This window comes from Haplochromis burtoni, unplaced genomic scaffold (assembly GCF_018398535.1).
Source record: "Haplochromis burtoni strain Fernald_Lab_line unplaced genomic scaffold, NCSU_Asbu1 Contig_113, whole genome shotgun sequence".
NCBI lineage: Eukaryota > Metazoa > Chordata > Actinopteri > Cichliformes > Cichlidae > Haplochromis > Haplochromis burtoni.
Genome location: NW_024582474.1, coordinates 622,339 through 643,096, shown reverse-complemented (window position 1 = coordinate 643,096; position 20,758 = coordinate 622,339). Strand labels below are relative to the sequence as shown.

The 20,758-nt window shown below is 39.7% G+C and overlaps 2 protein-coding genes across 2 annotated transcripts in view; both read right to left on the bottom strand.

The window, feature by feature from the left end:
* Positions 1-476: 476 nt before the first annotated feature.
* LOC102303553 (arrestin domain-containing protein 3) lies at positions 477-8,020 on the bottom strand. Its single transcript, XM_005928975.3, has 8 exons — positions 7,521-8,020; positions 4,545-4,626; positions 2,878-3,025; positions 2,455-2,557; positions 2,085-2,341; positions 1,453-1,606; positions 1,212-1,366; positions 477-776 (listed from the first exon to the last, which is right to left on the bottom strand). The coding sequence occupies exons 1-8, from the start codon at positions 7,798-7,800 to the stop codon at positions 699-701; spliced, it is 1,257 nt and encodes a 418-aa protein (XP_005929037.1). The 5' UTR covers positions 7,801-8,020; the 3' UTR covers positions 477-698.
* A 184-nt stretch (positions 8,021-8,204) lies between these two features.
* Positions 8,205-20,758, bottom strand: part of mctp1b (multiple C2 domains, transmembrane 1b) — a gene marked incomplete in the record, with an annotated part of 43,969 nt that continues 31,415 nt past the window's right edge. The window contains 10 exon segments of the mRNA XM_042223516.1: positions 8,205-14,799; positions 15,611-15,708; positions 16,398-16,507; positions 16,655-16,764; positions 17,335-17,388; positions 17,471-17,581; positions 17,673-17,792; positions 18,940-19,014; positions 19,256-19,357; positions 20,146-20,248. Coding sequence (XP_042079450.1) covers positions 14,728-14,799; positions 15,611-15,708; positions 16,398-16,507; positions 16,655-16,764; positions 17,335-17,388; positions 17,471-17,581; positions 17,673-17,792; positions 18,940-19,014; positions 19,256-19,357; positions 20,146-20,248 — 955 coding nt within the window.

The window sequence follows — 20,758 nt, the reverse complement described above, 5'->3', positions numbered from 1 at the left end:
ACACACACACACACACACACACACACACACACACACTACGTGAGCTCTAAACGCTCGAGGTGGTCGTTGATGTGACACATTTCTGCATCAGTGATGCCATCTGTCTTTTTTTTTTTGTCTTTTTTTTTTTTGAATCTCAATGAATTTTCATCTTTGTTCAGGGGGGACAGTGGCAGCTTCAGGCCACAGTCACAAGTTCAGCCATCTGAACTACTGCAGATAGCTCTTATCCTGTCACTAATGTGCCCATTTAGAGTGAAATATTCTATGTATACATATACATATATATATACTGTAGCGTATAGGCCTGCGGCAATCTGCAGTATAGAAAACCACTGATAGTAAAACAGTAATAACGGCATGTGCAAAATTCACTGTGAGGCAGGAGGAGGCTTCTTCTGACCACTTGGAGTAGTCTTTGTTCTCTGCCTTGTCAGAGTCATAAAGTGGTGTTAAAAAACTGTCTGTTTTTGCCATGTCTTGAGCACACGATATGGCGGATCCAGCACGGCATGAAATCCCTGGTCCATCACTTCAATGGTCACCAAATACTCTCTCAGCTGATTTTCCCCGGGTCAGGCAGAGTCCAGCCTTATTTACGGTGATATATAATCTGGTGAGAAGCTGGCTGTGTGGGCCAGGTGGCTGAGAGCAGCTCTGTCTTTTTGTGCACAGGCTTCAGCGATCCCGGACTCTCCTCAGCGGGAGGGACAGGTGTCAGGTCTCCTGACCTCCACAGTCCCTTGCACCTCCAAGGGGTCAGGATAAGGATCGACCTAGAGGGTGGAAGGGGAAAACGCAGCTTTATGACTACAGGATCCTTGTGAAGTGATAACTATAACACTGAAAAAAGGTGAAGTTTGTTTTTGTGAGGCAAATGTATTTTTGTGTGTTATTAGCCTTTATTAGTTGCGTCTACATCTTGTACCCATACAGGTGCTGCTTCCTAATTCTGTTTGTCAGTGATTTCACTTTGTTTTGGATAGGTCTGAAAATCATAAAAGTGGTTCAAATTTTATTTGTGAATTGGGCTCACTCAATGACACGTTATTTTAGATGTTTATGTGTCTTGTCTGGATATTTTTTGTACAAAGACTGGATTTCATTCTAGGTCTGTTTATGTTGTTTGGGCACTTTTCCTGTGAGGCGACAATGTGTGTGTGTGTGTGTGTGTGTGTGTGTGTGTGTGTGTGTGTGTGTGATAAAAGTACCTCCGAATACAGTGGCGGAGGCAGATATCTGAACTCTGTGATGTATGTTAGCAGAGATCCGCGGTCCTCACCCTCCGCGTCAGACCTATCACATCCCTGCAGATAATCCTGCCTGTGAGACTCTGATATGGCCAGCTCACTGTAGCTTGGTGGAGCTGCAATAAACAAACAGGCGTAAGTTGACATTCTGTACCCTGTGCACATAAACATGCATGCAAGCATCTGCATTTACAGTACATACCCTCAGGTCTCTCTGGCAGGCCCAGCCAGCTCAAAGTGCTGCAGTTGCTGCTGATGCTGGAGGTGCGGGTGGTGCAAGCATGAAGAGGTATGGTTCCTATCACCAACGGCAATGAGAGTGACAAATTCAAACCACCTGGAATGTCCACGTACACCTGCAAGCAGGAAACAAACATGCAAAGGAGACAAGTGAATGAATGTTTTAGTGTTTTAAAAGCAGGTTTATGATGAGTTTATTATTGTTTAAGGCTATCTGTACATCACAAGGAAGCAATATGTCTTTTGTTTTTGTACCAGCTTATTAGCCAAATAGTGCTAGGGTATTATAAAAAGGTTAGTCAGTTAATCAGATAATCAGTTCATATAATCAGTTAATCAGATGTCAGTAGCAAATAATTGTTTTTCTTTTGTTTTATTTTATTTTTCAAAGGCATTTTTCATTGGATTTAAAATAGTCCAACGTATTTATCAAGTTGACTTTGAATGCAGTTTTATCAGACAAATGTAACCTTGCAAATATCCTGTATTCTGAATCCTTTGTTTTATGCTCCTGTCAGTGTCCCTGAATAAAATCAGCAAAGGGAAGCTTGGCATCATATTTCATTTAACATATGAAAAAACATGTGAACTCACCACAAGGGCGTATTCTACTTTGATGATGGGACAGTCCAGGATGGAGGGGGACACAGGAGGGATTTTGAGCAGTTTTCCCTCCCAGCTCTGGCTCTTCCCTTGTGGCAGAGGATCTCCTCGCACATTGGACACCAGCTGCTGGATCTCCTTCCCCTTCCCCTTAGCGAAGAAGGTCTGAGTCTGGTAAAGCGCGGCCTTAGGGACCACAACGCGTGATGAACAGTTCTCCACCTCAGCAAAGATTTGGATTGACTCACCTTGGAAAGAGGGGAGAAGAAATCAGTCTGTCAGACTGAGAGAGAAGCAAGATAAGTGAATTCCCAAAAATAGAAGAGAACACCTGGGGGAAGTTGTAGGAGGTGTGGCTTACCTGGTGTGTAGCCCTTTCGCTCTATTTTGGCACTGAGGGAGATGGGGCCTGAAGCACAGAACCAGCAGCACAGCGTTTTCTCCTTTGTACCAGCCTGAGGGGCCTGTTAACACATATGATCTCTTTAAACTGCTGGCAAAAAGATTTTAAAGAAACAGCATTCAACTCAGAACCTGGACCCTTTAAAGGAGCAGTTTGACATTTTAAAATCACTGTTTTCAGCATGAGAACAATGAAGCAATGGAAGAAGAACTAAGAGTAACACCACAATAAAAGCTGTTTATCTTTTTATTTGTGTGGATAAATAACATGTTACTTGTAGATGTGTTAGCAATGTTTCCAGTCTTAGTGCTAAGCTAAGCTACACAGCTGCAGTGCACTGGGAGTCATACGGATCTTTCCTCGTAAAGTGAACAGGCTTACCAGCAGCAGGGGGGTGTTGATGTCGATGTGTTCAAACACAATGAACTCCTTCTTCACTTTGACGGGGAGCAGCCATGGACGGTGCAGTTCAGCTTTCACCCAGTACCTCACACTGCCATGCTTCCCTTCAAAGGAAGTCGCCAGAGCCCTGAGAAAGAAAAAGAAAAGACAGGAAGGGAGGACGATTAAAAAGTGTGGGTGGTCTGTGGTTATGCTCTGTGTGCAAGTTCAACATCCTTTCCTTCAGAACAAGAACCAGTACAACAAGTCCTGGTACTCAGAAAAAAAATAACTGAAGGTCAGCGTCTCTTACTGCTGTCCCTCATTTTTAAATATACTATCAAAACCTAGGGGTCAAATACCTTCAAAGGTTCACAAGGTAAAACTCAGGGTCCTGGTATACAAATCTGTCTCTAATCTTTGTTTAATCTTCAAAAAAAAAAAAAGATTTAGGTAACTGTACCTGTCTGGGCCTTCAAACAGTTATATAAACAAAACCATGTGACAAATACAGACGGCAACAGTTACTTTAGTAAAATTTGCTTATAGACATCTGAAACATGAAGCCTCAGCTACAGTTACACAGGTCACGGAGCAGGTTCATAGTCGTAAGCGAAATCTTTCTTTACAAGGTAAACAGTAACTGCATTATTGTGCCTCTATACTGATACTATTTATTTATCCATACCCGCTCCACCCCCTTATTTTCCTAATTTTGTATTTCATCAGATACATTTGTCTGATTACAAATGTTTTGTTATCCAAGTTTCAGATTTTTTACATCATCAACAAGATTGATGTATCTCTCAATTACTTTGGTTATGTGAATATTAGAAGGTAGTATCTGTGGAAGATATGTTTTTAATGAGACAAGATCAAGAGTGGAGACGGCAGTTAGGTTAGTGTAGATCGTACCGAAATAAGACTGATTAGTTTTATGTAATGTGAAATATTAGCTAATGGATACCACCATGGCAGTTTTGTATATTTTTGTATTACAACAAGAACATATTAGCTTAAAAATGTTAATTATACATAATCTGGTCCACGATGTGGAAGCACTCATTTGCAAAAATGTCCAGTGAAGAAACTAAATGTCAATTTTGGATAATGTGGGAATAAAATAGAAAACAGCTCCTCACAAACACATTTTTCTCTGTGTTGCGTTACATTTAAGTTCCAGCAGAAAATATATAAAAAAACAAAACAGGAAGTAGAGAGCATTCAGTTTTCTTTATTAACGTATGCATTTATTTCTTCACAGTCATGTCAGCAACCATGTCATGAACATGTTTTCACATCACATTTCTTCTTGTTGATCTTTGAGAATTTTTTTAATCCTTTTGTTAAATTCTGATTATAAAAACAATTTGGTGAGTTTTCAATACAGTTTTAATGCAAATTATGTAATTAAATTACCTAAAATCAGGTGATTAGCCTTTTAAATAAAACTGTGGAATAACTAGTTCACTGACATGAGGCAACAACAAAAGATTGTTTTATTGTAACAGGACAATAGTTCTAAATCTTAGGTTTAATCTTCAAATGTTTCTTCTCAAGACTGTAAAATTGTAAAACCTCAGCTCTGATGAAAATAAAGAGAAATGCAGTGAAGGGAAGAATTAATGATGAAATTCTCATGTACGTGTAGGTGTACGTGTACTCACATCTGAGGCAGGTTGAAGCTGAAAGCAAACTCATGTAAGCCTGGGTGCAGGACAGTCACGCCCTCCTCTGGACAGTCCTCATCTGAAAGACAGAGAACACTGAGACTGAGTACACCTGCACACTGCACCTAGCCTCCTACATTTTGGTACAAGCTATGGATGCACAATGTCAGGTAGCCTTATTACACAATGAACTCCAATTCACCTCAGAGGGATTATTAAACACACACACACACACACACACACACACACAAAGAAAGGCATTTGATCACGAGGACAAAAAGGTTTGGAGATAAAAAAAAAATGGCACAATTGGAGATGGAAAAATGGCAATACATTTTTTTTTTAAAGCAAAACTGCAGATTCTCCATTTGTAGCTTCCAGATATGCTGCTCTTTGTCATATTAAACTTTGCTATCAGCAGTTTTCAGCCTCTGAAACAAACAAGCCCTGCTTTACCTGTGCCTGTAGGGTATTTACAATATAAAGCACCATGAACCAACCGTACTTCTTGATAAATAAAATTGGATTGGTCTTTTATACTTAATATATTTGCTTTGTTGGTCAATCACAACAAGAATTAAAGATGCCACCCTGGAGACCTTCTGAGTTTTATGAGGTTATGCCCTAAAAAATGGGTTGTTGGCTATATCTTACACCTTTTGGGAAGCACTCACATCCAGTCTTCTCTCTACTGTCACAAAATTCATTTGAGAAACTCTAGTAACAGTTGTTTTGCCTGAATGCGAAAAAGCAGCTTGTTTGCGGTGTCAGAGGGCTGCCAAAGCAACACACCCTGTGGGAGAAGCAGCACTTCCTCATTTCATCTCTTATTGTTTGTGTGTGATATTGCGTCTAAATGCTCCTGCTGAACTTCAGCTTCTTTCCACCTCAGTTCTGCTTCGTCCTCAGTCTCTGCTGTTTATGTATATCTGTGTTTGCTATGAGAACTGTCATCAACGGCCAGTGTGTGTGTGTATGTCAGTGCGCGTATAAGCGTGCGCCCTGTCAAGTCACCGGCAACACGGAGCAAGCAGGAGTAGACCGGTATGAACCAGACTGAGCAGCTTCCTTCAGCTGGAAACTCCAACGCAGGCATTACAACTCGTCCTCCCATTGGTGGACAACGTGACATGAATTTGCAAGTCTCGCTCTGATTGGTTCAGCCCCGGCAAGCCCCTGCCCACAATTAGCCCAGCCATGTGGTGTGTGGCATGAAAGAGGAGAAGGTGGGGGAGGTAGAGAGGAAGGGTGTTATAGACACAGTGACAGCAAACTCCAGGTAACCTGCCGCTCTCACGCAAACTCTGAAACCACTGAACGGATGAAGGAAAAACGTCCTCTTCTACAGTCATGCCCTGTTATCAGAAGACACCCAGCTAGTTTCATCTTTCTTTTCTTACAGGCACTTTTGTGCTTAGAGAAAAGAGATATGACCCACGTAGAAGCAGAGTGAGTGAGAGTTTAGTGTTGAGGTTTTTGAAAGGGTCCAAACATGACCTTCAAGTTAATTTTACCAGCTGAGCTGAAATAATACTTAAAGTACTTTTAGCAAGTCACCTTTTAAATGCGAGTGGTTACATCATTAGATGCTGGATGTGTTCTGGTTTGGTTGATGTAAACTGTAACAGTCATTATTCAACTGAGCAAAGGATGACAATGATGAATTTTTTAACAGGAGATATGTGGAATATCCTGCCCTTTCATTATCTGCCCAAAAGAATTTTTATTTTAATCAATGAAATGACAAATAAGCCACTTAAATTGAGTTTTCTATCTACTGATTAAAAAATTGCATTTGTTCAAAAATACTGACAGACCTTTAAAAACATACAACGACTATTAATGGTAAGTCAATCAGTTAAACTTAAAAAATTGCAAATTTCTGATACTTCAAGGCTCGGACTTTTGAAAATGTGTTACTTTTTGTGTTGTCACACTATTGTACTGTGATTTGGTCAAAGTGAGATCTGCAAGGAACTCCAGGATGTTGTAAAGATGTCTTCAACTTACAACAAAGAGCCAAGCTGCATCTCCTGGAAGCTCATGAGATTTTTTGGAAGTCTTCAGAGACAGCCTCCAGGTGGATGCAGCACTTTGTTTAAGTCTAAATACTCTGCAAGACCTGTGAAATTGTGTCTTTTCTTATTGACCTTTCCACCATCCATCGTTGAGTAAACAAAGAGCAAAAGCTGTGCCTCTAGACTGCTGGGAAAAGAAGCTCTGTCCACAGACCAGACTCCTGCAGGCTGCATCGTTTCAGTTTTGAGATTATTCATTTTCCCAACCTCTAATAATTCAAAAAAACCTGCTGAACAGACAGTTCACGTGTGACCTAAATCCTTGATGTGACATGTTTTACTCTTACCCAAATCATCTGGTCCTCCAACACAGGTATACAAGTGTTAGGAGCAGCAGCTGATTTTACAACACACACGCGCGCTGAGCGTCAGCCTGGTCCTCCCCCCTCCCTCTCTCGCTGGCAGTTTCTGAACAGGTTTGAACCGCTTCTAACAAAGGGAGTTGCCTGTGCTAGCCTAGTTGAAGATGTCATCAGTAAAAAGGTCCTTGTGCCATTAGTTCAACCAAAATGTTGCTCTAAAATACGAAGCGCCATGTTTTCGATTTTGCTCTTTTTCATCAAGTGTTTCACTGGAAGATTTCAACTTTTTCCCTCCTCCCCGTGATGTCAACATCCAGACAGTCCGCATGTAAAAGCAGACTCCCTCATCCCTTCGCGTATCAAACGTTTGCTTTAATAATTGGTTTTAAGTGAGGATGGATCGCGCCTACAGCTGCTGCATCAGTACCACTGCGCGCAGGGTCCCGGTGTTCTGTGGCTCTGGCACACGATTACGCACTCCGCGGTAAGAAAGTTTGGGGACGAGCTTCTGTCAAAAGTTTGCAGTGATCAGTTGCGCCGCATCACTTCACACAGATCACGAAACAGCAGAAGAAAAAGGAGCAACTCCTTACCTCTCTCCTCTCCTATCAAGGTGTCGTAATGATGCAGGTATTCCACCTCCTCTGTGTAGTTCTGAGTATAAGCCGTGTTTGCTCCGGCGTTTCTCGACTCTGTCCACCGGACCTTGGCGACTCCTCTCGCGGTTATGTCCAAGCTCTTGACCCGCACATCCCCAGTGACCTCCACAACAACCCTCCCCGACACCAGGTCTCCTCCGGAGAACACCGGCAGGTTGTTCTCATTCAGACTGTCAAAGTAGATCGCCAAGGCCCTCACTTTGCCCAGTACCATGATGATAACGAATGGACAAGTAAACAGGATGAGGAAAAGTGTCTATGGAGAACAAGTTGTGAGTAGAGCCGTGTGGCACAAATGCATGCGCCTCGCTCCGGGTGCCCAGCGCAGAGCCGGGTCTGCGGCTGTCAGTGATGGCTCATCTGGTAGCTGATGGTCCGCAGGAGATCTGCGCCCTCCTCCTCCGAGTGCGCCTGTGCTTCTCTACCGATCTTTGCTGGCGTCTGCTTCCAGCGCTGCGCTCTTAAAGCTTCCGTGCGCACAAATGACCTCACTGAGCATGTGCGCACGAACTGGCCAGCCTGCTTACACAGAAAGGAGCACGGCTCAGCCTCCGCCGCTGACATAATACGACTTACAGACAAGACATTTGCCAACTTGTCCCCACAGGGTTTGTTACAAAAAGAGAGTTTTTAAAAATAATCTTGGAACGATAAGACGGTTTGTGGAAACACACAGGCACAGTGTGCAATAAAGAATTGAATAAACTGTTTTAATGCTCCCTGTTCCTTATTAATGTGACGTATTGTTACTTAGACGATTAAGTGACTGCTGCAACAGGCATAGGCCATATTTACTGAGGTATCAAATGGCGATTTAAAAGCTATAGTTGTACTTTGTATTATTTCTACCTTTTTAATTTATGTTTTAATTTATTTTTTATATCCACCTTGTAAACCGCTCTTGGGTGACTCTGTCTTGTAGCTACATTTTTGAAAAGATGCCTTTTCTCAAATGGCAGCAATTTTTTTTAAGTAAACATCACAGAAGTACTGAAGACCGTTTTTGTAAAGATGATTAATACTAAGCTAACTTAGTAAACCTGCTGTAAAATAGACTAAAAATAAGAAAACGAGATCTTAAGACATACATCTCAGAACATCAATACCCTGCTGCATGAAGATGATGATGTTTTTTCTACCTGGCAAAGACTGATATGGAAGTTTCATAAAAGCTGACAACAGCAATGAAGTGTATTCATGAGTGGCTGACTAAGTGATCTCTATTACTTAAAAAAAAACTGTTTGCATGATTCTATCAAAACGACCAAAATCAAGACTATGTTCTGATGTCGTTCTGAAAGGACGAGAACTTAAGGTTTTACACAAATTTAAATAGCTTGGTGATTCCACCTTATCATTTGTGAATCGTGTTAAGAACATATAATTTGACCTACACAATATTAGACAAATTAGATCACCACGGCCAAAAAATGCAGCCAAATTGTTTCTCTTTTCTATGATTTTATTCTCATATAGAATACTGTTTCAGTAATTGATCAGTGGTAAGTACACCTACTTTAAAACCAATAGAATCTTTATTTAGAAAGGCATTTAAAGTGTTAGACAGAAAACCATTTTCCTTCAATATCTAAAAAAAGTGTTAAAAACTGTAAAATATTTAAGTTAGCTTTTTCTGTTTATAAGGTGGAGTTTGTGTTTAAATGCAATATCAATGGAACAGTATCCAGAGGGGATTGTGCAATACCTTTTAGACAAACGACATTCAGTAAACAGGTGTTATCAGTTAAAGGTAGTGAGATTTGGAACAATATTTGAGCTGTAATAAGAGAATGTGCTGCCTTCAACACATTTAAAACTAATCTCAAACGATGGCTAAAGAGGAATCAGATTCACGATCACTAGCTTGATATTAATATGTGTTATCTTTAATGTTGTATGTTTTTATTTATTTGTTGTTTTCTGTTTCATTGTATTATAACATTCTTTGTTGCAATTTTATGTATTTGTTGTCTGGATTAGATTGTTGTACATTGCCTGATGGCGTGCTAAATTCCTTATTTATTGTGTTTGTCTGACCTGCCAGGGACTGCAGATGAAAAGTAGACTTGTAGCTAATTCTAGAATATTTACATTTATCCACTGTCCCTTTTAAATAAATAAACTATTGTCCTGTTGATGACCCAGTTTTATCCAGGCTTTAGCTGTCAAACAGATGGCCTCACATTTGACTCTAGAACACTTTTGTATGCAGAGTAGTTTATGCTCCACTCAGTGACTGCAAGGTGCCCAAATCATCATCCCTTCACCAGCAAGCTGACAGTTGGTCTGAGGTGCTTGTGCTTTTTGGTTTTCTCCAAAGGTGCTGCTGTGCACTCTCAACAAACATCTCCACTTTGGTCTCGTTATTCCAGAAGTCTTGTGGTTTGTTCAGATGTATCTAGGGATGGGAATCAAGAACCGGTGCTTGTAGAGAGCCAGTTCCCAGTAGTTCTATTCGTTGGAAGTGTTAGCCTGCTTATTGATTCCACTTGCACATGCACTACAATCAGCTGAATTAAGTGTGCGAAGTCACAGCAACAGTTGCTTTTTTTCACAACAACAGGTCATTTTACAGAGAAACCAGAAAGTAATGTAACAAGAATTAATGAATTACTTTCTCCTGGGAGTACTTAAGTAACATAATCCATTACTTTTAAGAAAGTAAGTAGTAGAACACTTTCTTGTTAAGCGAGACCTGCCCTCCGCTGGGAGATTGCACAATGATAAATTTACAAAAGAAAGAGCAGCTCATGAATTAACAGGCTTATGTCTTCTTCTTTTACTCTAATTGACGGGGAATGACAGATTCCCAGGAGAGTGTTATAAGTACTGAGGGAAGAATCGGTACCATTATTGCAAAAGATTTTTGATTATACTTCAAAACAAAGAGTCCATACCCCCAGAGTGAGGCAGTCATTTTGGTTATTCCCAAGAGCTGGTCTAAAGAGAGTCTGTGTGTGAGTACCCTGAGTGATGGGAGTTACTCAGACCATGGCCCAGATTTATAGGCAGGGTTTGGGTGTGGGGTGCTAATGTTTGTTAACTGTCCAAGTGGCCCAGGAGAAGAAGCTGTTTGTGAGGCTATAGTTGTGTAGTCATTGAGGCTGTATATTCTAGTCTTTTTGTTGTTGGGAGTGATGCTGGAGGCCTTCAGACAGGTGGGAATGGTGGCGTGAGTCAGGGAGAGGTTGAACAACCTGGTGAGGATCCCTGCCAGTTGGTCCCACAGACTTTGACCTGTAGCATACCAATGTGTGCCGCATATTGACCAGTCAGTGTAACGAGCCAGGATTTAAAAAAATATACACAAATATACCATTCTAACAAAAAGACTGGAGGAAGTGATGCCCTTTTTAATTGATGAGGATCAATCCGCATTTAGAGCTCAATGTTATTACAATAAGGGAAACGGAGTATAACATTTTTCTTCAGGCACACAATACCATGATCAGAATTCAGAACGAGGAGTTTCTAGATTAATTAACTTGTTGCAGATGCAGGGTATACTCTTAATATTAATGTTTAAACTTCCCCTAGTCTCTCAAGCTATGAAATACTAGGAGACCTTGGGAGCTACTTCTATATGTTATTCGGGTATAAGATTATGAATGTAGTAAACTTCTATTGAAAATTATGCACATATCAATAAAAAGAGAAACAAGGCTCTTGATAGATGGGCTCTCCTGCCATTAGAACTTGAGTAGAATAATGGTGGGAAAAACTAATATCTTGCCCAGACTGCTCTGTTTGTTCTAGTTTTGCTTATCCACATCCGTGATTATCAGTTTAGAGAATGAGACAAAGTGATAAATAGATTTATTTGGAAAGGTAAATTTCCTGGCGTGAATTATAAGCTCTCCAGTATGACACAATGAGGGAGGGATGGACTTACCAAAGACTATTATTTATCAGCACACATAAAACTGTTATACTTTGATGGAGTCAGAAAACAGGAAACTCATAGAGCTGTCTTTATTAGACAGGCCACTGCAGATGTTCACACAGTGGCCTTTCTAATAAAGACAGACTTTATATATTATCGATACTAAAATCATCTCAGACAGATGAAAAGTTCCTCATCAAGATTTCTTCTTATATCTCCAATTCAGACATTACTTTGAAAAGAGTATCAAAGGACTCATATGAAGTATATCAACTATTACATTATTACATAGATGGCTTCTTTCACTCCTCTTCGAGTGACCCACACCTGTTTTCACACCTTAACTCATGTGATTAATCAGACGATCAATAGCGGGTCAAAGACATGAAAGGACGCTCCCAATCTGTCACGCTGGACAGATTCATCACAGGGCCTTTCTTACCATGTAAAAGTCTTCTAAATGCTTGACATGAAGATAAAACTAAGTCTGTCAATTCAAAAGCACAAGAAATAAAAGTTTTACTTCTTTCATAATGGTAAGATAAAAAAACAAAACAAAAAAACATCCCATTCTCTGTTTGTTTTCTCTTCCTCCTCACCCCCAAACTGGTCACTTCTGGGATCTTCTGTTCATGAAAAGAGATTTCCTTCTCACCACGGTCTCCCTCTCTCTTCTCACCATCCTCGTAGGGGATTGTTGGGGTTTCTGTCTAATCCAGTCTTGATCTCACAGTTCAAAGTGGCCTGACATTCAATATTTTGGTGCTATACAAAACTGAGCTCAAATAGATGGGCAGAGAGCAAAGAAAAGACATCAGTTAAAATCTGGCTTTGCACAGTTTTGCCTGTTTTGGTACTTCCTCATTCAGCATGTGTCTGTATGCTTTCTAAACTAGTTTGCATGGAAGCGATATTCACATAACTTTCTTGCATATTGGTATGGTGCAGGCTTCTGTTGAAACAGCTTAAATCCACAGTTTTTTCACATTTCACACCCTGAATTATAACAACAAGATTTTCTTAAAAACGTAAAACTGAAATATAATAATGTATTCAGAGCTCACTCAGCAGGCTGCTCAGTTAAAGCAGTTACTGTAGCAGTGATTACAACAAGTGTTGATGGGTTAGTACTACAATCCTGAGATTGTAGTACTATGGGGCAGCTCTAATCTCTGACCTTCAGCTTTCTCAGAAGTGCAGTGCCACGGTTTTCTCCAGACATGGCACACAAAGTGAAGGCCAAATAATTCAATTCCTGGCCATTTTAAGTCTTTCAGCAGTTTTCAGTCATTTCAAGTCTCCTTTTTTCCTCGTTTTCAAACTTTAAACACAAGGCACACAACACCTTGTGAAGGCAATCATGCTTACATCCCACGTCTCAAATTTTGCACTAAAATCTCATCAGACAGGCTGTGAGAAGATTTGATCAGACTGACAAACTGAACTAAAAACATTTCCTGTATACACTGATTTTCTTTCAGGTGAAGTTGAGAGTATATAATAATGTTTCAGTTAGCTCCCACTTTCTTCTAAAAATGTAGCTTTTATTATGCTAGTGAATTTAAAATGTTAGCACATTTAGTTCAGTTTTAGTCAACTAGAAGTCAACTGATACTTCTTGTTAAATTGACCCCAAGGCATCTTCTACCATCCACCATGACTTAAGGGGTCCCCCTGCTGGTAGATAAATACAAAGCCGTTACTGGCAAAAGGAGTTAAAACTCAGAACCTTGTTGCTGGAGTATTGAGATGGTAGTGCTAACTGCCGCCATCCATTTATCAGTGAAAGTAAATTTTGAAAGTAATCTTTTAGTTGGATGTTTGAGTTACAATCCTACCCCAGTGTTTCTTTGTGCTACGGTGAACTACTTAATAAAAAGAAATCGCTGAATTAATTTCATAAACCAAAATTTGCAATAAAAAGTCAGAAGACTACAGCTTAAAAACAAAAATTTTACATGCAACACAAATCTTTGAAATTGAAATCTTCTACTTTACTCTGAATTTAAAATTCACTTTTCTCATTCTCAGCCTTGTGCTAATTTATTGAAAGTTAAAAGAACTCAATGGATTTATTTAGTCTGTCAAACATTATCATCACTGACAGACTGCAGGCAGTCACTGTTTCACAAGAAGTGAACAGGAAGGGTGTAAATCTGTCGGCTTCATGGTTTAGGCTGTTTTAATTTGACCAGAGAGAATCCAGCTCCCCCAGGCCTGTTCCCAGTAAGCCCTATTCATGAGTCCCTCTATGTAGACACTACTTACCACCTTTGGAAATATAATGAATCTTTCTAAGGGATCTGCTCAAGCTCACTTTGTAAACTGCATATCAGACACAGAAAGCCATGTGGGTCTGTGTAGAAATATATTTTGCCAGAGGAATGCTACACACTTGATACAGTCTGTCCTACTTTTGGCTTCATTCCAACCACAGTAATTACAGACAGTGCAACAGGAAACAGAGAGAGATAATGTGCAGCGCGACAGACGTAATGATCTGGTGGTAAGAGTAAACAGTATCAGGTCAGTGCAGTTTGCAGAGATAAACACGTTCAGCACCTTGCATATAATTTCAGTCATGCAAAACACATACAACCAGCAGCTTACGCAGACATGCAGATCACATCATGAAAACACGAGTGATTAAAAAGAACAGATGACGAGTAAGTCGAGTAACACTAAGATGTGGTCCAAAAAGGCAAAAAACAAAAAGAAACAGAGAAAGCAAACTGGAAGAGGTGAGAAGCAGACAAAAAGAAAAAAACCACTGAGCTGAGATGTTAGTATTTCATCTTTAGAAAGAAATGTTTCCTGAAAAAGATAATATTTCCAAATAGGAGATTTTATTTACTGTAGGTGTATAAATGCATGCAACTCTATCTTCAACATAGCATGGGACGCTGGCATCCCGTTTGAAATGGCACAAACATGTTGAGAGAAATCAAAAAGCTGGAGATGCAATGCTTACATGCAAACAGAAGCACATCTTCATTACATGCAGACTCTGGGACACACTATACATGTATACTCATGACAATCATTATTATTACCACAGTTACTTAGTTTGTGTGCAGAGTTCTTATGAGAAATGAGAGAGATTAAAAAACATGAACAGGTTTGTCTTGTTTTTTAAAAGATTTAGAAAATCAGTGTCCTTCCTCAGTAACAAAAAGAAAACACTTAACAGTTACAACTTCTCATAATAATTAAAATTTACAAGAAACATATAAACAAGATAGTTTACATTGTTTACAGCTAGCTCAGGTTTGTCCTCCGGCGTTTGCTGGGGCTCTGCCCGGGGTCAACTTTCAGCTCGTGATACTGCATCTGTCCATCAACACAAACAGATAATACTGTGACAACAGACAGACTCCAGCTCTGGTTCATACAGTATAGAATCTACCTAGAGCAGCACCAGTGACCTAATCTAACAACACAGGCCCAGCTTCACTTTCTTACAGAGAAAACAGTGAGCTTTCTCTCTGGAAACAGCGTGAAGGGGAAATGCGCAGTCAGAGGTTGAGGGCAGCTGGGCAGGATCAGGAAATTCATTCTCTGAATGATTCCTAAGAGCTTAGATGGAGCACAAGAAAATCCAGGAAAGTCTCCTTCTGAAAAACCACCACATAAACCTGAAACCTGTATCTAACCACACCTGTACAAACGACCACAGAATATAAATTACTGATGTGCTTTTAATCAGGTTACATGTGTGTGTATGAGCAGGTCTCATGTTATCTGCTGCGTGATACCTGTAGGTGTTTATTAAAGCCACACACAACACTAATGCTCAGGCAGCTGTCGACAGCAAACAGGACTATGTGCTTCATCTATCATATAAATGTGACTTTAAAATGCTTTTCTATGAGTTTAATGAAAATGCAAACACAGTAAATGACAGCTGTGTGATTCACTTAAATACTGTTCTTCCAATATGTTGAAAAGGAAACATTTCCAGTATTAACTGTGTCCATGCAGTACACTGACTGAGAACTCAGGGACTGAGGCGTGAATGCCTCGTGAATGACAGCCGCTGTAGCCTGAGGATTCGTTTTGTGAAACATCCTGTTCTGACGTTCTCCTACATACGATGTACCTCTATTTACATGCATTCTTCATGGATTACAAAATTACCCACCACTTGAACATCAGAGGGGACTCTGGAAAGGAAGTCAAGAAGCTCGTTGTTGTCGATCATGTATGGATCACGAAGTTTCTTGGTGAACTTATTCACACCTGCAGAAAAAACAACTGTTTGAGGACTAGCAGAGACCAAGCAGTCCAAGCTGAGACTGAGTCACCATGGTTCATTACGTGATATAAATACAACAACACTAAGGCAAGATCTACAAGATCTTTTTGGTAACCATCAAATCAAGTTGCTTTGATAAAGTCCCATGTAAAAATGCTCATTTGCACTATGAATTAAGATGGTTGCAGCCTGGTATTTTAAATAATGCCATAACTAATATAGTTTTTATTCTATTACTGTGTTACCTGGCAATAAGTAGCAGGTTTCTCTTCCAGGAAACTGCTTGCTTTAAAAGCTAACTCTACTCTCACAAATATGGTCCAAAAACCAACATGGTGAGCATAAATCATTTAGAACATAGAGCCCAGAAGATAGAAACAGGTGGATGTTTATCTAATTGGATTCCCATTAGATTAGTTACAAGTTTACCCACAACCTTAAAAAATTAAAATAAAATATGAGCACTAAGTATTTCATTAAACATCTAGAAGGGCAGAGACCTCATCCCCCTAAAGCCAGGACCATATTTCATAATTTTGAGGTAAACGATCTGGAGCCTCACAAAAATGTAACTGAAACTCCCTTTCTCGTGCACCAGCTCTACACCAACCTAGTGTAACATTTTTTTTGTCTGTGTGTGTAGTCGTCTGTGTGTTGTGAAATCAAGACTCACCCCATGCAAGCACGAGGTATCGTAAAGGTATGAGGTAGAGAAGAAATGTGGCCAAACACAAGGCAGTGATTGCCAACCAGCTTAGAAAAGGCACGGTCCAGTTAAAAGTGCTGCGGGTAGAAAAGGACAAAAGAGCTCATTAAAAAAAAACATTCAACTGGATGTATGTGAAAAATCACAAGTCACACCTAACAGCTTCACAACAAACAGCTGCGAAAAGAAATCAGAGAGGAAACTTGTTAACCCAGAAAACGTACTTCTTCACTCTCTCTCCAAAGGACGCCACCTCATCCAGAGCATTCTGAACACTGATAAACACGTCCTGAATGGCGTACAGTTTATCCATAAAGCCTTTGGGCTCTGAGTCCTGACAGGGACAGGAGAAACATCATGAATACATAGGCATCATAGGCATGACTGTCCAGATGGTGATTGTGAAGTAATCTTTCCGTGTGTTTGTGTAGGAAAACATATCTTGACTTTGGAAGCCTTATCTTGGTTTTGATGAACCTGAGACAGCTAGCTAGTTGTTCTTTCTAAAATGTCAGTCAGCAGCATCTAAACCTTCAAAATAAAAGCCCTAAAGACCTTAAACTCTTTAAGGACTTGAACTTTGTAAGACTGTACACAAAAATACTTTTTCTTAAATGTTTGAAACACTTGTACTACATAAATTTCTAACAAAGAGCTATTATTATTATTACGAGGTTAATGGTCACAAGAATGCCAGATGCTACTTTTGCATATTTGCCTTCATATTTTTTAGGAAACTAATATTATATAATGTAATACTGAGCATGCAGATAGGCAGAAACACATTTTTATCTTTGAAGGCCTAAAAGGCAATCTGGGATAAGCCAAACACCTGTGTTCCTCTATTAAGAAGTCTCTTGGTTAATATTACATATTAATGTTTATAGTTTTAAAACATCATTACCTTTTCCTCTTTATCATCTTCATCAACTTCCCATTCAAACATGCCATCCATGGACTACAACAGAAAATGAAGCGATTATAACGTTGTCTGAAAGAGGAGCGCTTTTAGAAGGCCTGCGTTTTACTTGTTTTCTCACCACATCAGCTCCATCCCTGCTGGAGCAGAAGAAATAGTGCCACACAAGTAGAAGCAGCAAGGCTAGTGGCAGCATGTAGAGCTCAAAATTCCACACCACCACCACAAACAGCTAATAGAAAGCAAAACAACATGACACTCAGTAGATCATTCATCGGTCATGTGTACAGGGATGTGTGTGTGTGCATTAGTGCCTTTCATACCACAAAGGAGACAATGCTTCTCTGTGCAGACTCCCATTCAAAGCAGCTGTTGATGAAACTTCCCCAGCTAATCAGCACCATAATGCAGCGCTTGACTCTGTTGAAGTTCTGCTGGAGCAACTGAAAGACGCAAAGATGTTTCTAAACATTTCAGTTGTTACATGACCTACCGTAAGCTGTTCCCCCGAGGATGTATGCTTGGACCACTCGTGTTCATCATTTACATACTGTCTCAGATAATCCTCAACCATGGCTTAACTTCCTCTTCTGTGCAGACGATTAGCAGCTCTATATAACTACCAAACGCTCTGCCTAGCAACCCCCTTGATCCCTCTTCACTCATTAAATGTCCTTAGGATGTAAACACCAACAATATAGAGCTCCTGGTTGTGGCAATGCTTCAGAATTAGATTTACCTCTTCTAGTTAAAGGCTACGTCTATGGTTACCAACAATGGTCCACACTCTGAGCATCATCCTGGAGTGCTCTTGTGACCAACATAACAATATAGAATAGAAAAGAAATATGCGTTATTGTCCTTCATTGGGGAAATTCAGAAATTCAGCAAAGAGACAGGCAGATGGAGCACGCAAAATCACACAAAGATTAATTTAAAAAAAAACAAGAAACAAGAGACTGTACGGAGCAAATTTACAACATAAAAAAATACTGTACAGCTATTAAAAATAGCATATTCAGATTCAAAGAAATATGCAGCTGATTAGGATAATTAAAAAAATGTACAAATATATTATATATTACACAATTTCCTTAGGGATTATTAAAGTATTCTGATTCTGATATAGATACAAATATATACTTTTAGCACATAGTTGGCCTTCACTTTCCTTTCACATTGTCCTTTCTACTGGAAGTCCTGACAGTCCCAGTGACTCTGCAGTCATGGTTCACAAACACTCACATATGAAGTCCTGTATCTAGACTGGCTCCCACTAAAGTATCACAAAGACACAAGATCACACCAAAGTCTCTCTCCTCCTCACTCAACATCTCTTGAACCTTGTTCATTTCTACATCCTTCCCCCCCAACCCAAACTAACCTAAACATTGGGAAAATGACAGATCCCTTGGCACTTTGGAAAGTTTTCCTCTTAACACCAGAAATCTTGAAATCTATGACCCTTTTCAGAACCTTTACTCATATTTGTATTGTACTGGCTGGTTGTTTTTTAGTCTCAAGTTATAGAAGAATGATAAGTTTTGTCACCGGTTTGAAAAAACATCAGCAGGAAATACTGATACATACTTGCTTGGAGACTTTTGGTTCTTCTTCAATATATTTCTGTTCTGCAGGAACCACAGTCCTCAAAGCAGCTTTAACCTTAAAAAAGAGAAACACACAATACGGTCTGGCATAACATTTTCTATCTGGTCCAGGAGTTTGTAAAAAGTGGATGTACGTATTGTAGAGGTTTTACATTTTTATTGATTACATTTAGAAGCCAAAAACCTTCTTGACATAAATGTCCTGAAGAACTATGTAAAACCACAACAAAAGCCAGCCTACAGTCTTGCTTTGCTTAGATCTAAAATGAGCATTCACAGCACAGCGTGACTCTCACAGCGTTGTAGATGACATCAATCTCTAGGTAGATGCACCCTTTGGTCGGTGCTGTCAGCTCCTTATTTTTCAACAGGTATCCCTTCTGCTCGCCATTACGAACCTAAAACACAAAAACATAATTGGGTTTGGCTTTAGTTACTTTAACTGGTTATCGATTGTGGGGGTTTGTCTGTATTAATGTAGTCGCTTTACCTTACAATACAAAGCGCCTTAAAGCGACTTTTGTTGTGATTTGGTGCTATATAAATAAAAGTGAATTGAAACTGAACTGATTCTCTGTGATTCAAAAAGACTTTTACATGCTCAGTGGATGCATGTAAGACCAATCTAATGGGCATTCTCTGTTTTTTTAAGCACCTTGTAAGCTTTCAGTTTTCATGCTGCTACTCAAGGTACTACAAGCAATAATAACAGTCCAGCTACACACATGACATTTTGATCATTTGAGTTTCTGAATAAGTTTAGTATACTAAACATCCGCAAAATAGCTACTACAAGAATGAACTCTTTTTCTTTTCAAAGCCTGTCTGGGTTTGTTTTATATCTTAAAGATAGGAGCATCGTAACGTTGGTACTTGTGCCAACTCAGCCAGCTGTAGCTTATTGCTGTTCTCTAAGTCTCAGAGTTTCTGTGTTGATGGCTTCTTAACCCCTTTAATGAAATGATCAAACACATAATATGGCTTGCTATGTGGTGCTACCACTCTAAGAACTGTGTGCTATAGATTTGGAGAAATTCCAACATTTTCTTTGTCTGAATCGTTTGCACAATTTGCCTAGTGTCTGTTCATTACACCCATACAGCTGGATGCAACTCAACAACCAAACATGTTAGCACTTTACACACATACACATCGTGTGTCTTTCATATACTTTTATTACACTCACATTCAATAATGGAATTGCCACTTTTCCCAGGAAGTCTGCACTCCTGTCTCTGTCTTCATCAAACACTGTCACCTCCAACACAGAGTGAATGTCTTTGACATTACTGAGGAAAAAGGGGAAAAGTATGGTAAATGGTAAATGGACGGGTTCTTATATAGTGCTTTTCTACTCTAACTCAGCACTCAAAGCCCTTTATACAACTTGGCTCATTCACCCATTCATACACGCACTTTTTTCTATGCTCTTAGTATGTAAGTGCTTTCTATCTAACATTCACACACATTCATATAGAGACAGATGCATCAGACAGCATCTTGGGGTTAGTATCTTGCCCAAGGATATTTGGCATGTAGATGGGGAAGAGAAAGAGGGAACGGTTCATATGTGGAAATTTATTCAATATTTGGGAAGTGGCATCCCCTGCAGCTTAAGAAAAACTATCTATGAACACTATAACTTTTCTTGAAATTAATAAACCCACCCTTCACCCTTAATATAATGCTGTGTACCACAGCTTTGATCCTGATGTCAACTGTGAGTACGCTAAAACAAAAAGTTATTTAAGAGCTCTGTCAGAATGAAAGACAACAAGGCCAGAGGAAATGGCTGACGT